The sequence below is a fragment of the Electrona antarctica genome, assembly GCF_951216825.1.
Source record: "Electrona antarctica genome assembly, chromosome: 7".
Lineage (NCBI taxonomy): Eukaryota > Metazoa > Chordata > Actinopteri > Myctophiformes > Myctophidae > Electrona > Electrona antarctica.
Window position 1 is genome coordinate 28,986,795 of NC_136812.1, and position 15,720 is coordinate 29,002,514.

General features: G+C 43.2%; 1 protein-coding gene across 2 annotated transcripts in view; it reads right to left on the reverse strand.

The window, feature by feature from the left end:
* ddah1 (dimethylarginine dimethylaminohydrolase 1) overlaps positions 1-15,720 on the reverse strand; it is an 82,520-nt gene that overhangs the window by 9,478 nt on the left and 57,322 nt on the right. For both annotated transcript variants that reach the window (XR_013790310.1, XM_079504983.1), the window contains exons 2-4: positions 12,998-13,097; positions 11,209-11,282; positions 5,542-5,661 (exon numbers count right to left, since the gene is read on the reverse strand). Coding sequence is in view for 1 of the 2 variants with exons in the window: in XM_079504983.1 (XP_079361109.1) it covers positions 5,542-5,661; positions 11,209-11,282; positions 12,998-13,097 (294 nt within the window). In the remaining variant the exon portion in view is untranslated. The remainder of the gene's footprint in view (positions 1-5,541; positions 5,662-11,208; positions 11,283-12,997; positions 13,098-15,720) is intronic.

Genomic DNA, 15,720 nt, shown 5'->3' on the forward strand with positions numbered 1-15,720 from the left:
CACGGGTGGAAAGTCGCCAAAAAGAGGCGCACGTTGCGACGAAAGCTCATGACCGTCGACGAATTCGGCCAAGCGCCATGGCGAGCCGCCAAATACCATGGCGAGCCGCCAAATACCATGGCCACCGGTCGCTCCAAATGTGTACAAATGGACCCTAACACAAGTCATTTTCTATTAAATAATTTTGTATGCAACTACGCAAAGCTGATGGCTTATTGAAGGGCATTTTTATTTGGGATTAATACAGGTCTACTACAATGCAGGATTTATCTGGTAGACCGTTTTTAAGATGCTATTTGTAAAAGACATTTGGATAAGGAACTGTGGTCTTCCCTCAAACTCAATCAATGACTAAATGTAAAGAATAAAATGTAAAGAATAAAAATAAGAGGAAGATTTGTTTTGTGACATTGTTACAACTGATCTGGGCACGATCATATAGGCTCCCAGTGACTGTGAGCCATTCATGATCATTTGATGACTTTCAGATTTTTGTGCAGAATTTTCTGTATTCTGTAGTAGCACCGAGATGTTTGACAATGTCTCAGTTTGAGAGTTATGAATAGTCATGCTGGCTACCGACCAAGGTAGCCAGAGCCTACTGGACTGTGGCTGAGGTCCAGTTAATACGCAGAGTGGGAACTGGGCAGCAGAATTTACTTCAGTCACAAAAACAAAATATTTACTGGAAGGTAATGAAATCCCCCTGAGCCACAACAACATGAGCCATTTACTGGAGTAGATACCTTTCCACCATGGTCATCGGCATACTCTGAATTGTTGAATGTTTAGCGATGCTCACACAACTAATTTTCCCCCTGAAGCTTTTAAAATGTTCCACAATGGCTCTTTTCATTCAACGGTAATAAATAAGGCAGCCTCCAACAGTACAGGAATCTGCTTCCAAATACTAATATACAAGGCAGCTGGGGAAATTGTTACGAGCCTGAATATGGCTTCCTGTTGATGTAATGTTTGTGACTGGTCCCCGGCACACATTTTTTCTCTCGAGAATATTATTGGTGGACATGTGAGTGTTTATTCGTACAGCCTGAGGTGTTTAATCCGGAAGAAGATGACGACAGGAAAAGGAAGGGTTGAAGGGGTTACAGTACCTTAAAGGGAAACCCCATTATAATGAATGTGTTTTTTTTCCTGAATGCAATGGTCAATGTCAATGACTCTCTCACAAACGTAATCTACAGACCTAATCTGTTATAACCCCCCCACACAGACAGAGAGATACGGAAAGAGATCGCAGACAAAAAAATTGCACATCTGCTATTTTCAGCGAACATATTTTGTTTCGAGGGAAAAATGGAGGTTGCCAAATACAGCATGCCGATGCCGGTCAACTAAGTACTGTATAGGGCTTACATAAGTGGTTATGGTTTATATACTACCCTGCACACCTATGATGCATGCACCGCACACAGAGATAGATTTAACACCACAGCTGGCTGGGATACAAAGGCAATTTCTTTTTTGTTTTTTGAGTGGTGTAAACCACTCCAACAACTGGCTTTGTTAGTTTACGTGTCCACGTGTCCACGTGTTTGTTCGTACCAAAAAAATTAGCATGGTTGCTATGGTCACTCAGTTCACACGGGTGTGATTTCATTACGTCAGACATTACGTCAGACCACAGCTGATCAGGCTATATAATACCTTACACCACTCAGTTCACACGGGTGTGTTTTTTATACTAATACAAGTCTGGTTCTGGTTCTGTTTTCACAGTAATATTTTGTTGGTTTGTACTATATGTAGAGGGATAATTCTGAATAGGATATGGAGATATATTTAACACTCGAGTCTTGTGTGTAATCTGGAATATTCACACCTAAACCTGCGGATTCTGCAATAATGAAATCATGACAACAGCAATGCTCACTGGACTGGGTGTCAATTGTCAGCTGAGTCATTTGGGAATGCAATAGTGCACTTGGCAGTAAGAGGGAGCACGGAGCGAGGGTATTTGGGAAGGATGACTTCATGACTTAAGTTTGGTGATGACAGTGGTAGAGGGATGACCGTTGTCCTGAGTACGTCTGATGATGAAATCCATCTGGTCGACGTGGGTTCTCCACCGCCAGAGACCTAAACATAAACTACAGACTGCATACTAACTGACACGTACTACTCGTACTAGATACAGCACGCACCACACACACACACACACACACACACACACACACACACACACACACACACACACACACACACACACACACACACACACACACACACACACACACACACACACACACACACACACACACACACACACACACACACACACACACACACACACACACACACACTGTACCAATGTATTATCTATACTGTAATCCTGCCAACTTTTCGTCAGGGTTTGCTTTTCTATGACCATGGTTCTTCAGAGCTAATAAGGTATGCCACTGAATTCAGAAATGCCTCATTAGTTACAAATACATGCTAATAGAATGCTCAACGTGTAGTTTCATGAAGTTCAATCACTAGATGTCTCAATTACCTCACAGAAGCAGCTTTTAGTAAAAGTTAAAGGCTTTGGTCAAGTAGAAGAGAGCTTTAGTGCCACACGAGTTGGATTCACATAGAGACCAAGCACTTTGTATTCATTACTGGAGCACTAATAGGATCTCACTACCCGCGCTAAGACATTAGAAATCCAGGGTCATTAAAAGTCCTTTAAAACAGGAGCTAATTGCTGAAAGAGGGGGTGACGTAAGCTGTAATTACTAAACGAGGACTCTGTCATTAGGACTTGCTAACAACCACTCCTCAATCCAGTAGCTAATTACCGTTAACAGGCTGGAATCTTAATGACTCAACGTTGCATTGCTGTAATATAAACGTAACTGGTGTACATATTTAGCTTTTTATAAAGGTGTTTGTCTTCGAGGGTGCACTTTAGCACTGTAGTAATGAAGAAGTTAGTTTACACAGCAACAACTTGGTCCCTCTACTGTAAGAAATGTCAAGTATTGAAGATGGCCATATTCACACAGTGGCCATTTTGCTTTTACGTCACACCTGGGGTGTTTCCACCCAAGTGTGACATAAAGCTAAATAGCCACCGTGTGAATATGGTACAATAGCTTTAGTCAAAGAGACGGTTTCCTCTGTGATGTGCTGAGCAGGTTTCACTTAATGACTTACTTACAGTAAACCTGGTTTAGGCTTGGGCCAGTAGGGGGAGATATCACACTAAGGAGGCAAATAATATTGATCGGAGTTGCCATAGTGTGCCTGCAGGTGTGCTTGTGTGTAGGAATCTATAGCACATGCATGCATGTTAATGTGTGTGTGTGCGCGCATGCGTGTGTGTGTGTGTGTGTGTGTGTGTGTGTGTGTGTGTGTGTGTGTGTGTGTGTGTGTGTGCATGTGCGTATATGCCTACAAGCATTCACCATGCATTGTAAACTCCATAGAATAGGTGTTCCTTATGCATTTACAATGAAGTTAGAATAGGGCCTTACATTAGCTTTGTGCGAAGGATGGGACATATTTAGGATAATTCCATGAGTGGAGTGGCAGAGATGTATTACTCACTGAGCAAAACCTGTCTTTGCCAGGCTGTTAATTGTGTCTCATTTTACATCCTCTGTACTTAGCCGAGGTCTGTCATTGAATTACATTTTATTGATCCAGAAGTACTTTTATGCGGTAACGAGGTGAGCTTGGCCTGTTTAATCTAAGCACAATATAGCGTGGACTTGTAGGTTGAGGAATTCATGACGCACCGCGGGCAATCCCTAGATTAGCAGGAATATTGAATGATGGGGAGATCAAAGTGACAGGTGGTTTCGGTGTGCTTGGTGCGTGAGGCAGGTATCAAACCGCAGTAGGGGAATCTGCTCTGAGTCAGCATGAGTGATGTCCCACCCACACTGTTCTTAACACACACTGATATCTTGCATAGTTGGGGAGAATGAAAGCACTGCACTGATCACACCTGTAGAGTGGTCCAGGTATGGTGTATTTCTGAAGGAGGAAGCAGGAAGTTAGCACCTTCCTGGTTCTCTCAAAAAAGGTCAATGGGATTTTCGCATTGGATCTTTGATGTTTGCCGATTAAGTTCTGCAGCAAATAAACGTTCATGACACTTATCGGGATAATAGGCAAATATTACGCGAAAATACGTGAAAGAAGCCAGTCTACTAGATCGGCTATTTTTGGCGTAGAGGTTTGGTGTACAGGGAACAGTGGGCCACGTATCGAGCCATGGATGGAGAACCTCTGTCAACAAGTGGTTAAGCATGTGTTAACAACAGACCTAATTTCAGACATTTAACTAAAAACACTTTCAAAAGACCCGTAGACTTCTAGAGAAACAGGAAGGGCAGAACGGTGGTTTGGGATTATTCAAACGTTTCCACTCTAGAGTTAATTAAACAATCCACTGTTGTAATATTGGAAATACAAATATAAAAGATCAGTCAAAAAAAGGGATCAGATCGTATGGGTTCTTCCCTCGACCACAAAGACTAGTGGATCGATTCCTCCGTGGAGTGTCCGGCTTGGCCGTGTTCGAGGATCAGAAGCAAGGTGGGGAGAGCAATCTCTGTCACTGCACTAGCGCTTCCTACAGGTTGGTCAGGGAACGTGTTCAGCAGGGAGAACAATTAGGCTGGAGAGCATCTTCCTCCACAGCCATTACGCCTACTCGTGAATGGGAGCAGACACGTGTGCTTGTTTAAAGTCTGCATCCTCTCACATGATGAGGAACTGTGGGGATTACAACTGACAAAACACAGGGATAGGCTGGGAGACTAACAGGACACAGGTGGAGAAAACTACACTAATCACAGGGTTAGACAAGGCAGGTAAACATGGGCAACACAGGAAACCACAGGAGACACTAGATACTACAAAATAAAAGGTAAAAGTACACAAAAGTAAAACCCATAACAAGGAACATAGGGAAACACATCAGGGTGACAGAACAGGTCATGGATTGTGACACGCACAAACGCATGCACACATCTGGTTCCCTAGTCCCTACCCTGGAAGACTCGACATACAGAAAGGTGACGATTTCTCCCCTAGATTATAGATTATTCTTTCAGAATTTCTGATTTATTTCGATAGCAACAGTGGGAGACAGACAGGAAAGATGGACAGCGAGCAGTGGAATGACCATAGGTCAGTGGGAATGACGCACAGCAAACTGGTAGTCTAGTCCAAGGGTTCTCAACGTTGTTGGCTGGGGACCCCAACACCAATACAAACTGACTGCAAAAATAACATTAATAATAGAGAAAATACATCATAAATTAATACTGAAACCAGATATAATCATTAAGCAACGTTTATGCATGCATCACGTACTATGTAAACTCTTAATTTCCATTTCCCAGCCATTCAGTTGCAAAAATAATTGGGGGACCCCCCGAGGGGTCGCGACCCACGGGTTGAGAACCCCTGGTCTAGTCAAACACACTAAAGTGGGCATTTTTTGCCCATGTGGTATTAGCCCTAGAAGGTTAATAATTTAGTTCCATTTGTATCTTCTCCAAACTGAATTTTGTTCCGTACCTTGAGGGCTTTCTGAGCTGGTTCGCTAGAGCCAATGATGATGAGCCCTGGTCCTCCCATGCTGCAGAAGCTCTTCAGGTGCAACCCTTCCAGAACAGGAACCGTTGACACAGCATAGTCCTACAGAACACAACATCAACATTAGGTGACAGGATAGGCATAGAAATTTAAAACATTTATTTCAAACAATAAAATCCCCTTTCTCTAGGGCCACACTGTGAAGGTGTAAAGTGAAGTGCATCCCATTAATTTACACTTACAGTGTAAAGAGTTAAGAGGCTGCACTGTAAAATGTTGATTTAACTCCGAGTGTTATGTATGTAAATGTCACAAAATGAACCCACATTTGCACCCTTTCAGTGTTAAATTAAAGGTGCAATCCGGAATTTATTTTATTGAATTAAATATTATTTTAACCAATCTGTATGGTAGGTACCGGTATAACTAGCACATATGCAGTGGTTTGGACTAGGTCTCCCTACTCTTCCATTGAGGAATCTATAGACCCTGGTGTCAGGTAGGACTCCTCCTGGTTTACGAGTAGCACTGCCTCAAGCTCATAAGCACAACATCGCCCCCAGCTGAGTAGTAGCATGTTGTCTCTCGTCACGTGCAGGAGACCTGGCGTTAAATCCTGGGTAGGACATAAAAGTTACAGCTTGCAGCTTTAACACTGAGGATTTTACTGTGTGACTCTCAACTTGCTGCCGTGTCATTTCTTCTCTCCTCAATCATTCCTGACACTCTACCATTATGGTTCTCAGTTGGTTGTGCATTGGTCTGAAACATTTTAGCCCCCATAAAAGTCATGACCAAACTCACAACGCAATATTCTTCTGTCTATAAGTTGTACTTTGCCCCTGGAACGTGCTGCCAGCATATGCAACCCGCTTCTCGTCCCAGGCCAGCAGTTGAGGAACAGCACTGCTCAGCAGATTTATTCCTTTGCAATCAAAATGGCCCATATCTACGTTAACCTTTAGAGGACAAGACATTCCAAGAAGGCTATGTAATGGTTGTTGGTGGTTTAAAACAAGGTGCAGTCAGTGGCAGTAAAAGGCATTTAAAACAAGATCATGGACAACCCAGCGGCAGAAACAGCAGTTAGCAAGAGTGTCTGGGAGATGAGGTCACTGAGCCCCAGGCCTCGCAGTGTAATTAGAGAGCTCGTTGTCGGAGCCTTCTGACTGCTATACTGTGATTGGAGAAGCTGGTAACACTTTCAATGAAGACCATGTCCATCATTCATGCAAAGCATTATAATCTGCTTAGGGACAGGTCGAAATTTAAGTAGGAGTACCCCTGGAGGAAATGTATGAGCTGAGCTCTGATATAAAATACCATGCCCCTCCCTCTGAATGAAAATAAAATTAAAGTACCCTCCCTGAATGATTAAACAAAAATGAATCACCCTCCCCTAAACAAAAGTTATTATTATTAATGACCTGTGTTTGCTGATGTCCTGCTGTCACTTCTCTCATTAGGCTACAGGGTGTCTACTCCCCATGTGTCTCAAAACGTCTTTAACCACATCATCAGCTCCTTCAACTCTCTCTTTTCTCTTAAACATCTGAGTAATTGTTGCAAAGTGCTTCATTTATTTATAAGTTGCATTCTCCATCTCCAACAAAAGTTGCCCGCTGTATAGAAAATTACTTTCACGTCGAATGTGTTTTCTTTTTTTCTTCCAGAAAATAACCAATCAGAACTGTTAACTATGATAACTGACAGTCTGACAGCAAACCAGAAACATGTTTTAAATGTAATTCTCGTCGTAGCCCGCCTTCGGTATCCGGTAATATTTTGCACACACCATATGCACTAGTGCTGCCAACGAATATTCCATATTCGAATGAATATTCGAATGTAAAAAATAAAAGAATGATCGAATATTTTAAATTAAGATTAGAATTTAAAAAAATAACAATAGAATTGCTGTGTGAGTTCTGGCGAGACTCTGTGCCACGTAAACTAAAACATTATACAAAAATTAGGCTATTAAGATAATTATGAATCATTCATTTGATCTCGCAGACTCAAGAGAGCGCATTTCTCAGCACCAACCGCGGCACATACAGGACCGGACCATATAGATAAAGAAAGAGAAAGTTTTACAGCATATTAGGCTGCAATATTCATATCAGAATCAGGGATGGAGATAGGGCTAGGGCAAGTGCTACGGGCCATGATGGAGTCTGAAAAGGTGGGTTTTCAGACTACGGCGGAAGATTGGGAGTGAGGCTGCAGTTCTGATTGTAATGGGAAGTACATTCCATAGTTTTGGAGCCAGAAGGGAGAAGAGTTTGGGATGTGTGGAGCGTTGTCCCGGCGTTTTTAGTGCTTCCCTGCATTGGCTGATCTGAGTGCGCAGGAGGGTTTGTAGGGTTCGATCATACTTGCAAGATATGGGGGGGCCATACCTTTGGTTGCTTTGAATGCCAGCATCAGAGTTTTGTATTTGTATGTCTACTGCATGTGTGTGCGTCTACCGAGCGTCTACCGAGCGCCAACATTTTTTAATGATAAATAAGTAGAGTGTTCTTCCGGGTGCTTCATGCGCTGGCGAGCAACTTACATATATTGAAATTAATAGGTGGGGGCGGGGCTGTCCGCCCTCTAGATATATTATAACTCTATGGTTAAAACCTGTCTTTTGCTAATTGAGGGACAACATCTGTTGTTAATTGGTTCGTACCATAGATGCAGGCTATAAAGTGATCCTAAATTTGATAAGAAGAGGGGAAAAAACAATGTAATTTAGATAGGTAAAACAAACTGATAACAAGGGGAAAAAACAACAATGGACTCTAAAGAGGTTTTTCCATGTGCAATTTGCCAGAGACGCATCATTAAGCCCAGACTTGTAAAGGGAAAATGAATAACAAAAACACTTTAAGACGCACTATGTGGAATTCAAATGAGATACAGACGAATGCAACGGAAGCAGGACAGTGCTATTGAGATTAGTCAAATGAGTTGAACTCTCAAGGACATGACCCAGCTGTGAACTTGAAGCGAGTCAGCTGGCTTTGTCATGGTTTTGGAGGGAAAGTGGAGAATAGCAACGCAGCAAGCTGATCTATTTAAAAAAGGACATCACTAGTGGTTATTAAAACCATAACTCTTAATCCAGATATGAATATGATGGTAGTTCTGTCACAGCATAAAAAATTGGGAGCAGTGAGATTTTCTTGGTTTGGTTTTGAGTTCTGAATGTACATTCAGAATGTAGAAGTGACTCATTTTGAGTTCTAGAAGGTCCCCCTCATCCTCATATTCAGTGTCATCAGCAGCGTGGTAACTTATTGTTTGCAGATATGATGTGTAGGTCCCAAGAAAAAAAAAAGACCTGTCACCTCCGGTTTACTTCGCATATTTACGTGGCGTAGGTGGTTGCCTTTTTAGGAGACCGGAATTAGTTGGGAGTCAATTAATGTCAACGGGAGAGTGAACGTGAACACAGCTTCTGAACGACTCTTTAGATCCATGGACACTGAACTAAATATTGCACCCAGTCACCACAAGCCACACAATCTTCCCGACATTTTTGAGCGGTGCCTAACCACTCCATTACACAGCAATGTGTGTACATGTACTGTATGTCTGTCTCTGTGTCTGTATGTATGTATGTCTGAGCACGGACAGCTGCAACACCTAAAGTGGCCAGTAGAACACAGAGTAAAGTGGCACAGAGTACACTACAGTATGAGCCCTGGGCCGTTCCTGGGGCTCTGGATGTTCCGGGGACCCCCCGGGGACCCTCACACAGACCCCCCGGGGAGCCCCACATGGTAACTCTGTAATTTCTCTCTGTCACTGGCTCGCTGGAACCGGGCCAGCCCCCTGGGCGCGTACCCGGGGACCCCCACACAGTACACTACAATACAGAGCACAGTACAGTACAGTAACTATAACCAGTAAGACGCCTGAGGGCGAGAAGCGACCTCACCCTAAAGGGCGAGGTTGTGTGCACGCATCCGCCTGGGGGACAGCAGACTGCTGGGCGAGCGCTGGTGCTTTGGCATGGGGGTAAGATCTTCATTTTCGGGCCTGCTGAGAACTCTAGTTTTCGCCGGCTGCCGGGCGCGGCTGCACTAATAACTTTGGGGCAGGCCCGTTTAGAGTTTGAATGGACAGGTATCAGTCAAAAGGGAGACATCGAAGAGGAAAGATGGATGGGGAAGGATCAACATATGGAATATCAGAACAGGTCAGCTCCATATGGAGATCTAAGGGTTTGAGGTCAGATGTAGAGTGGGATCTCCATATATGGGCTTAATATTGATGACATCAGGGATCTCCATCCCTGATGTCATGTGATGTCACGTGCTCCATCCCTGCATGATGTCACGTGATGTCACGTGCTCCATCCCTGATGATGTTGCGTGATGTCACGTGCCCAACCAACCAACCAACCAACACATACACTGACGGGAAAACTTCATTTTCGTCACCGCTAAACCCCTTATCCCTAAACTTCTTTGCCTTTTTTACTATTTTGCAAAACATTTTTGAATAGTTAAAATGGCCAGCCTACAAGCTCACAACGTGTCAATGTAGATTGACTAGTTGAATTATTCAACAATGTTTTTCAAAATAGTAAAAAAGGCAAAGAAGTTTAGGGATAAGGGGTTTAGTGGTGACGAAAATGGAGCCATAAATGTATAGTTGCACCGCTCAGTTCACACAGGTGTGATTTTGACACTGAAATTGCTTTTTTCAGAGAAACAAATCAGGAGAAAATAAACATTATCCACCTTTTCTGTCCCAGCAACATACTCTTGCGAGATTTAGCAACATAAACATAGGACGTTTTCTGCTCTGCCGTCAGACAGAGCCCACATTGGAGACCATTTGTATGTCATTTGTGTACCATTTCTGCTCTAGTGGCTAGTGGCCCCCCGAAGCAGAGCATAAGACACAGAGCTATTGCATTAACATTGAACCCTTCATAAGGGCTGGGCATTAGTTTATTTAGATACACAGATATAACATCATACAATCAGATCATACATTGCACTTAGATGGGCTTACAGGGGCGGCAGTGGCTCAGGGGTAAAGTGAACGGATGGGAACCACAAGGTTCCCAGTTCGAACCCGGGCTCCCCCAGAGTTAGTGTCGAAGTGTCCTTGAGCAAGACTCTGACATCGGTGTGTGAATGGGTGAATGTAATGCACAATCTCTGTAAAGCGCCTTGGATAAAGGCGCTATATAAATGCACCATTTACCATTTAGATGGCTCATGGCACAAGAGGAGACTGGGGAGGTGAGTCATAGACAGCTGCCGGAACAGAGCTGTGACCAATGCTGAGCATGAAGAGTGAACACTGAACAGTGTTCTGGATAAAAAGACTGCCTAAATGAACAATTAGATTGAGGGCGTTATGAGCTTGCTTGTTAGCATGAAGGGAGTTGAGTGAGCTGAATGTGGCGAACTGCCGTAGGTGTATGCATGAATTAACTTGTTAGCGAATGAGAATGAAGGTAGATAGAGTGAGGAGAGTGCAGAGACCCTGATTGCCGTGCCTGCCTGAACTATCAAAATGCTCGATGCCAGCTAAAGGCTGGATAAGGCCACGGATGATTGATTAATTAAATTTGAGACTCTAATGCAGCTTGAGTAAGTACCAGGACAATCCCAGCCAGGGTGCAATACTTCAACTCACCTTAAAGGCATCTGCCAGGATCTCAGCTCCTCGCTGATTCGTCCGTTTTGAGAGGCCCACAAAGAATTCCCGACCTGAGAGGGAGGAAAACCAGACACCATTGATGCAAATAGTTCGTTCCCAAAAACTTCTGTGCCCTCCACAGTTATGCATAGTCATAATGTGTACTATACAAGGAGTGAAGCAAATGCAGTCTCATTTATGGCCCAGCAGGATTACAAAACTATCACTTCTTAGCAAAATACAGTAAACTGATAGCAAAGACAGTTAAAGATGTTAAGAACTTAGTTAGAGCTTAGTTAACAGCATGGCAGGTGATGAAAAACAGACAATAAATAGATAACAGTTGATTTGGGTGAGAAACCAGAAATGTATACATTTGAAGACGTGTAATTGATATACAGTGTACAATCATTGAAACACAAATTCAATTTGACCTTGGTGGCGGAGCCAAACTGCAGCTGTCCAATTATGTCTACAAACTCTGTCAATGCAAGTCTGATCATTAATAATAAGCTGTAACAGCAGCCATGGTGCAAGCTGTGGGGGGTAACATGGTTGCTACTTGCACTGCATTCTGTGTGGAGTATGCATGACTATTGTACGTTTACGACGGGCTACTTGTGGTCAGCACGGTGGAGGAGAGACAGACAGAGTCCTGCCTGGACGCCTGGCCAGGCGTCTGCAGAGATGGCTTCCTGACTATTGTAACTGCCTAGCCTTTACAAATGAGCCGTTAGTCGGGGCTCTGCCAACAGGAAATGTTTCTTGCTCTGCCATGTGAAACCCATTTCAGCTGGAAGGAACGAGAGCAGAGTGCCAACGTCTCGAAACCCAATTAACTGTACTACTGCCTTTTTTTCTTGCAGCCTGTACGTGCAATGTGGAAGACACTGACCCACATTTTCACTCATACATAACTGTATGTATGAGTACAGTTACAGTACAGAAAATGTAATAAAGACCATCATGCTCCTGTGTCTGCACACACACACTATTATTGCTCAGTGCCAGAGCAATAATCCATTGGTGATGGGCTGGATTTTGTCTGGTTTAACAGTAAAGAAACAGCTCAACTCCTAAGTCAGACTTGAAAATTTGCAAATACAAACAATTGTCCGCACTCACTGCAGTCTTTCAGATGATTTATTTAAGGTGCACAGCAGTAGTCCAAGACAACCCCATTTCAGCCCAAAGCCCTGGTCAGCATCTAACTGTAATCATGCAATTAAATAGGGTAGACACCTTTTATCTCATTTACCGCCAACAGCACCATCTGCTGGTGGCTCAGTGAGCCATTCAGTCATTTAACACACTTGATCCCATTGACAGGTATACTCGTCCTGATTAATTAATTTCGTGCAATGCGCGGGTGCTCTTGACGAGTAGGCTCGTCTTGAGGCGTTTGATATCGCTATAAGATTGTCTTGCTATTGTCCATTTTTTTAACCGCTCCGGTTGCTGTGCATCATTGTCAGGGCCCCGTCCGCACTGTTTTTGTTTCACCATAGCCATTATCTCTCGCACTTTGTTAATCTTTAATGCTTTTTGCTTAAGTGCTTTATAACTCTAATAACAAATAACGTTTATAATAATTCATTATTATTATTATCAATATTATCATCATTATTTAAAGTTATTTACAATAACTTTATGTGAACTATTATTCCAAAGTGCCATGTAAAGAATACAACTGGATGACTAAGGCACTGTAATTGTTGATACAAAAGTGTAAAGTAAACGTGTATCTGTGGCAATATGCTGCCATGTGGTTGGTGAATTGGCGTACCAGTAAACAGGACATCTCCCCCATCTAGTGTGGCATTCTCATCAGCCATTTCCACGATGTTCATATCCAGTTCCTTCAGGGCACGTTTCATGGCTTCCGTCTGGAACACACACAAAGACACAAACATATAAGTCAATACCAAACATAATGGTTTCATGATTACACCTTGATGACATCCTATGAAAGTGCTCTGGGACTATCGAATCCTTTTCTGGGAGTATAATATGAGACTGTGCACTTTTCGATCAAACATCCGTAGATAAGAGTCAGACTCTAAAATGACTTTATTATTATTATATCCCAGCAACACCTACAGTAAGAGGAACATCATGACAGCAGCCAGTTTGCTCATGAGTGGAGTGAAAGGAAACGTCTTCTGTCAAAGAGGTCAGCATGACATCATCTCAGGGAGCCATGAAATGATGTCATTTTAAAGGAAGTATGTTCGTTTTTTACAAGGCTGTGGCTCTGGAAAAGAGGTAGAAGAACCAAAATGAATCCTTTAAAAAAAAGTAATACAAACAAAATAAAGCTTTTGGGATGAATACTGGGATATCGCTCATCAGCTTACGTAAGAAACACAGTGCTTCTTAGAAAAGAATGGATGATTTCAGAAGACATCAAATGTGATAGCATATACTGTAAGCATATTTCACTTCATACATTTTATGTATGAAGTGTATATAAGTGTATTTCCAAGAAAAAACAACCGGCCAACCCACAATTCATTTAAAAAAATTCCCCCACTTCAGGGCCGGATCTACCATATGGGCACTTTGGGGGCACGTGCCCAGGGTTTTTTAGCTTCACAGAAATTTCCCCCACTAATCAGAATGAAATAAATGGTGTCTAAAAAGACTTAGTGTTTTATTGTTGCAGAGAATGCAGCTGAAAAGTGCAATTGTGTGTAAAGCAGCAACAATGCGCTAGATTGGCTGTTCAAGGTGGGTGGGCCTACTGGGCTGTGTGAGGTCAGGTGATTGGCTGTAAAAGGTGGGTGGGCCCACTGGGCTGTGTGAGGTCAGGTGATTGGCTGTAAAAGGTGGGTGGGCCCACTGGGCTGTGTGAGGTCAGGTGGAGAGGTGATTCTGGTGGAATAATAGACGTGATGTCCACCATCCAGCATTGCTTTGTTTTCAATCTGCATGCATAGTGTCACGTGGCTCGACAAAAAAAGGTAAAAACACAACATACACTGTCTGGCACTGGCACATTCTATCACCCATTTGCTTACTATATGGGTCAAATAAAAAGAATGTGCTTGTTACTGCCTGACTGTCACTCTGTGGTGGGGTAGGCGGCCGGGAATAGGCCAATATAACAGCATATTGGGGTTTATACTTGACCATCTCCGTTTTTCCCTCTACACCAAATCTCTGCTATTCTATTTTCATAGAATGTTCGCCTGTCATGACAGTCCCAGAATAGGGACGCTATAGGGTCCAAGCTGGTTGGCTGGTCTGCTTACTGACCGTGACCGCCCGGTGTGGTTTTACTGTCCTGTTTTTGGGGTTCCTCAGGGAACAGTGAGAAGGGCCAGTGATGTTAGCATAGCATCAGTGTTTCCACAGGCCCTATCTCACTATGACCTCAGCGTGCCTGCCGAGATGTTAGCTAATCGAAGGCCTCTGCTTCTGCTCAGTCGTGGAGGGCCAAATAATGAGGTCATTCAGGTAGGCCTGGCCGTACGCTTATCAGATAACAGAGCCATACTCACACATACGACATATGTACTATTCTCACATGTGGTCACACACACACACACACACACACACACACACACACACACACACACACACACACACACACACACACACACACACACACACACACACACACACACACACACACACACACACACACACACACACACACACACACACACACACACACACACACACACACACACACACACACACACACACACACACACGTGCATCAGTCTGTTGAGAGTGCAACTTAAAGTGACAATATGTTAGGCCACTACATTTCTCATATTGGCTACTTCTTGTTTGTGTTGTTTGGATAGGATGGCACTTTTAGATGACCTGTTGTGTTTAACCCTGGACATACATACACACACACACACACTCACAGAACTTAACTAACAAACATCCGTCTATACAGTATTCAGCTACAGCTGCGGTTTGCCCGGGCATTATTTCACGTGTCCATCACTACCACTTCATACAATGTCTAGGAGACAAACTCTTGCGTCATGCTTTTGCTTTAAATCTCTGCTTTAAGTTTATTCCAGGAAGATCTCAGTGTCCTATCAAGTGATAGCTACACTGCACCCATCAACCAATCACCAACCAACCCTAGCATCCCTAGATTGGGGATAGCAGCAGATCAAAAGGATTTTAAGTGGTTAATGGTTTTGACTGCAGCACATTAGGTCACACATAATCCTTGCATTTTGTCTTTGGAAGCCGCTCCACAGCCAACTCACTTTTCATGAAGCAGGACAAAAGCCAGTCTCGTTTAGTTATCTAGGACAACTATCAGAGGATGAGGACCGGGTTTTGAGGAAGTAAACAAAGTATACTGCAGGGCATTTTGATCAAATAATGTCATGTCCTGTTCTTTTAGTTCTCTACTGATTTTCTGTTTGAACAAAAAATGCCTGGCAGATCAGAGCAGAAACGCCGCTTCTAAGCACAAAATTACACATATTGGTAAATCGAATTAATCTTCTCAGCTTTGGCATTCAACGTATACAG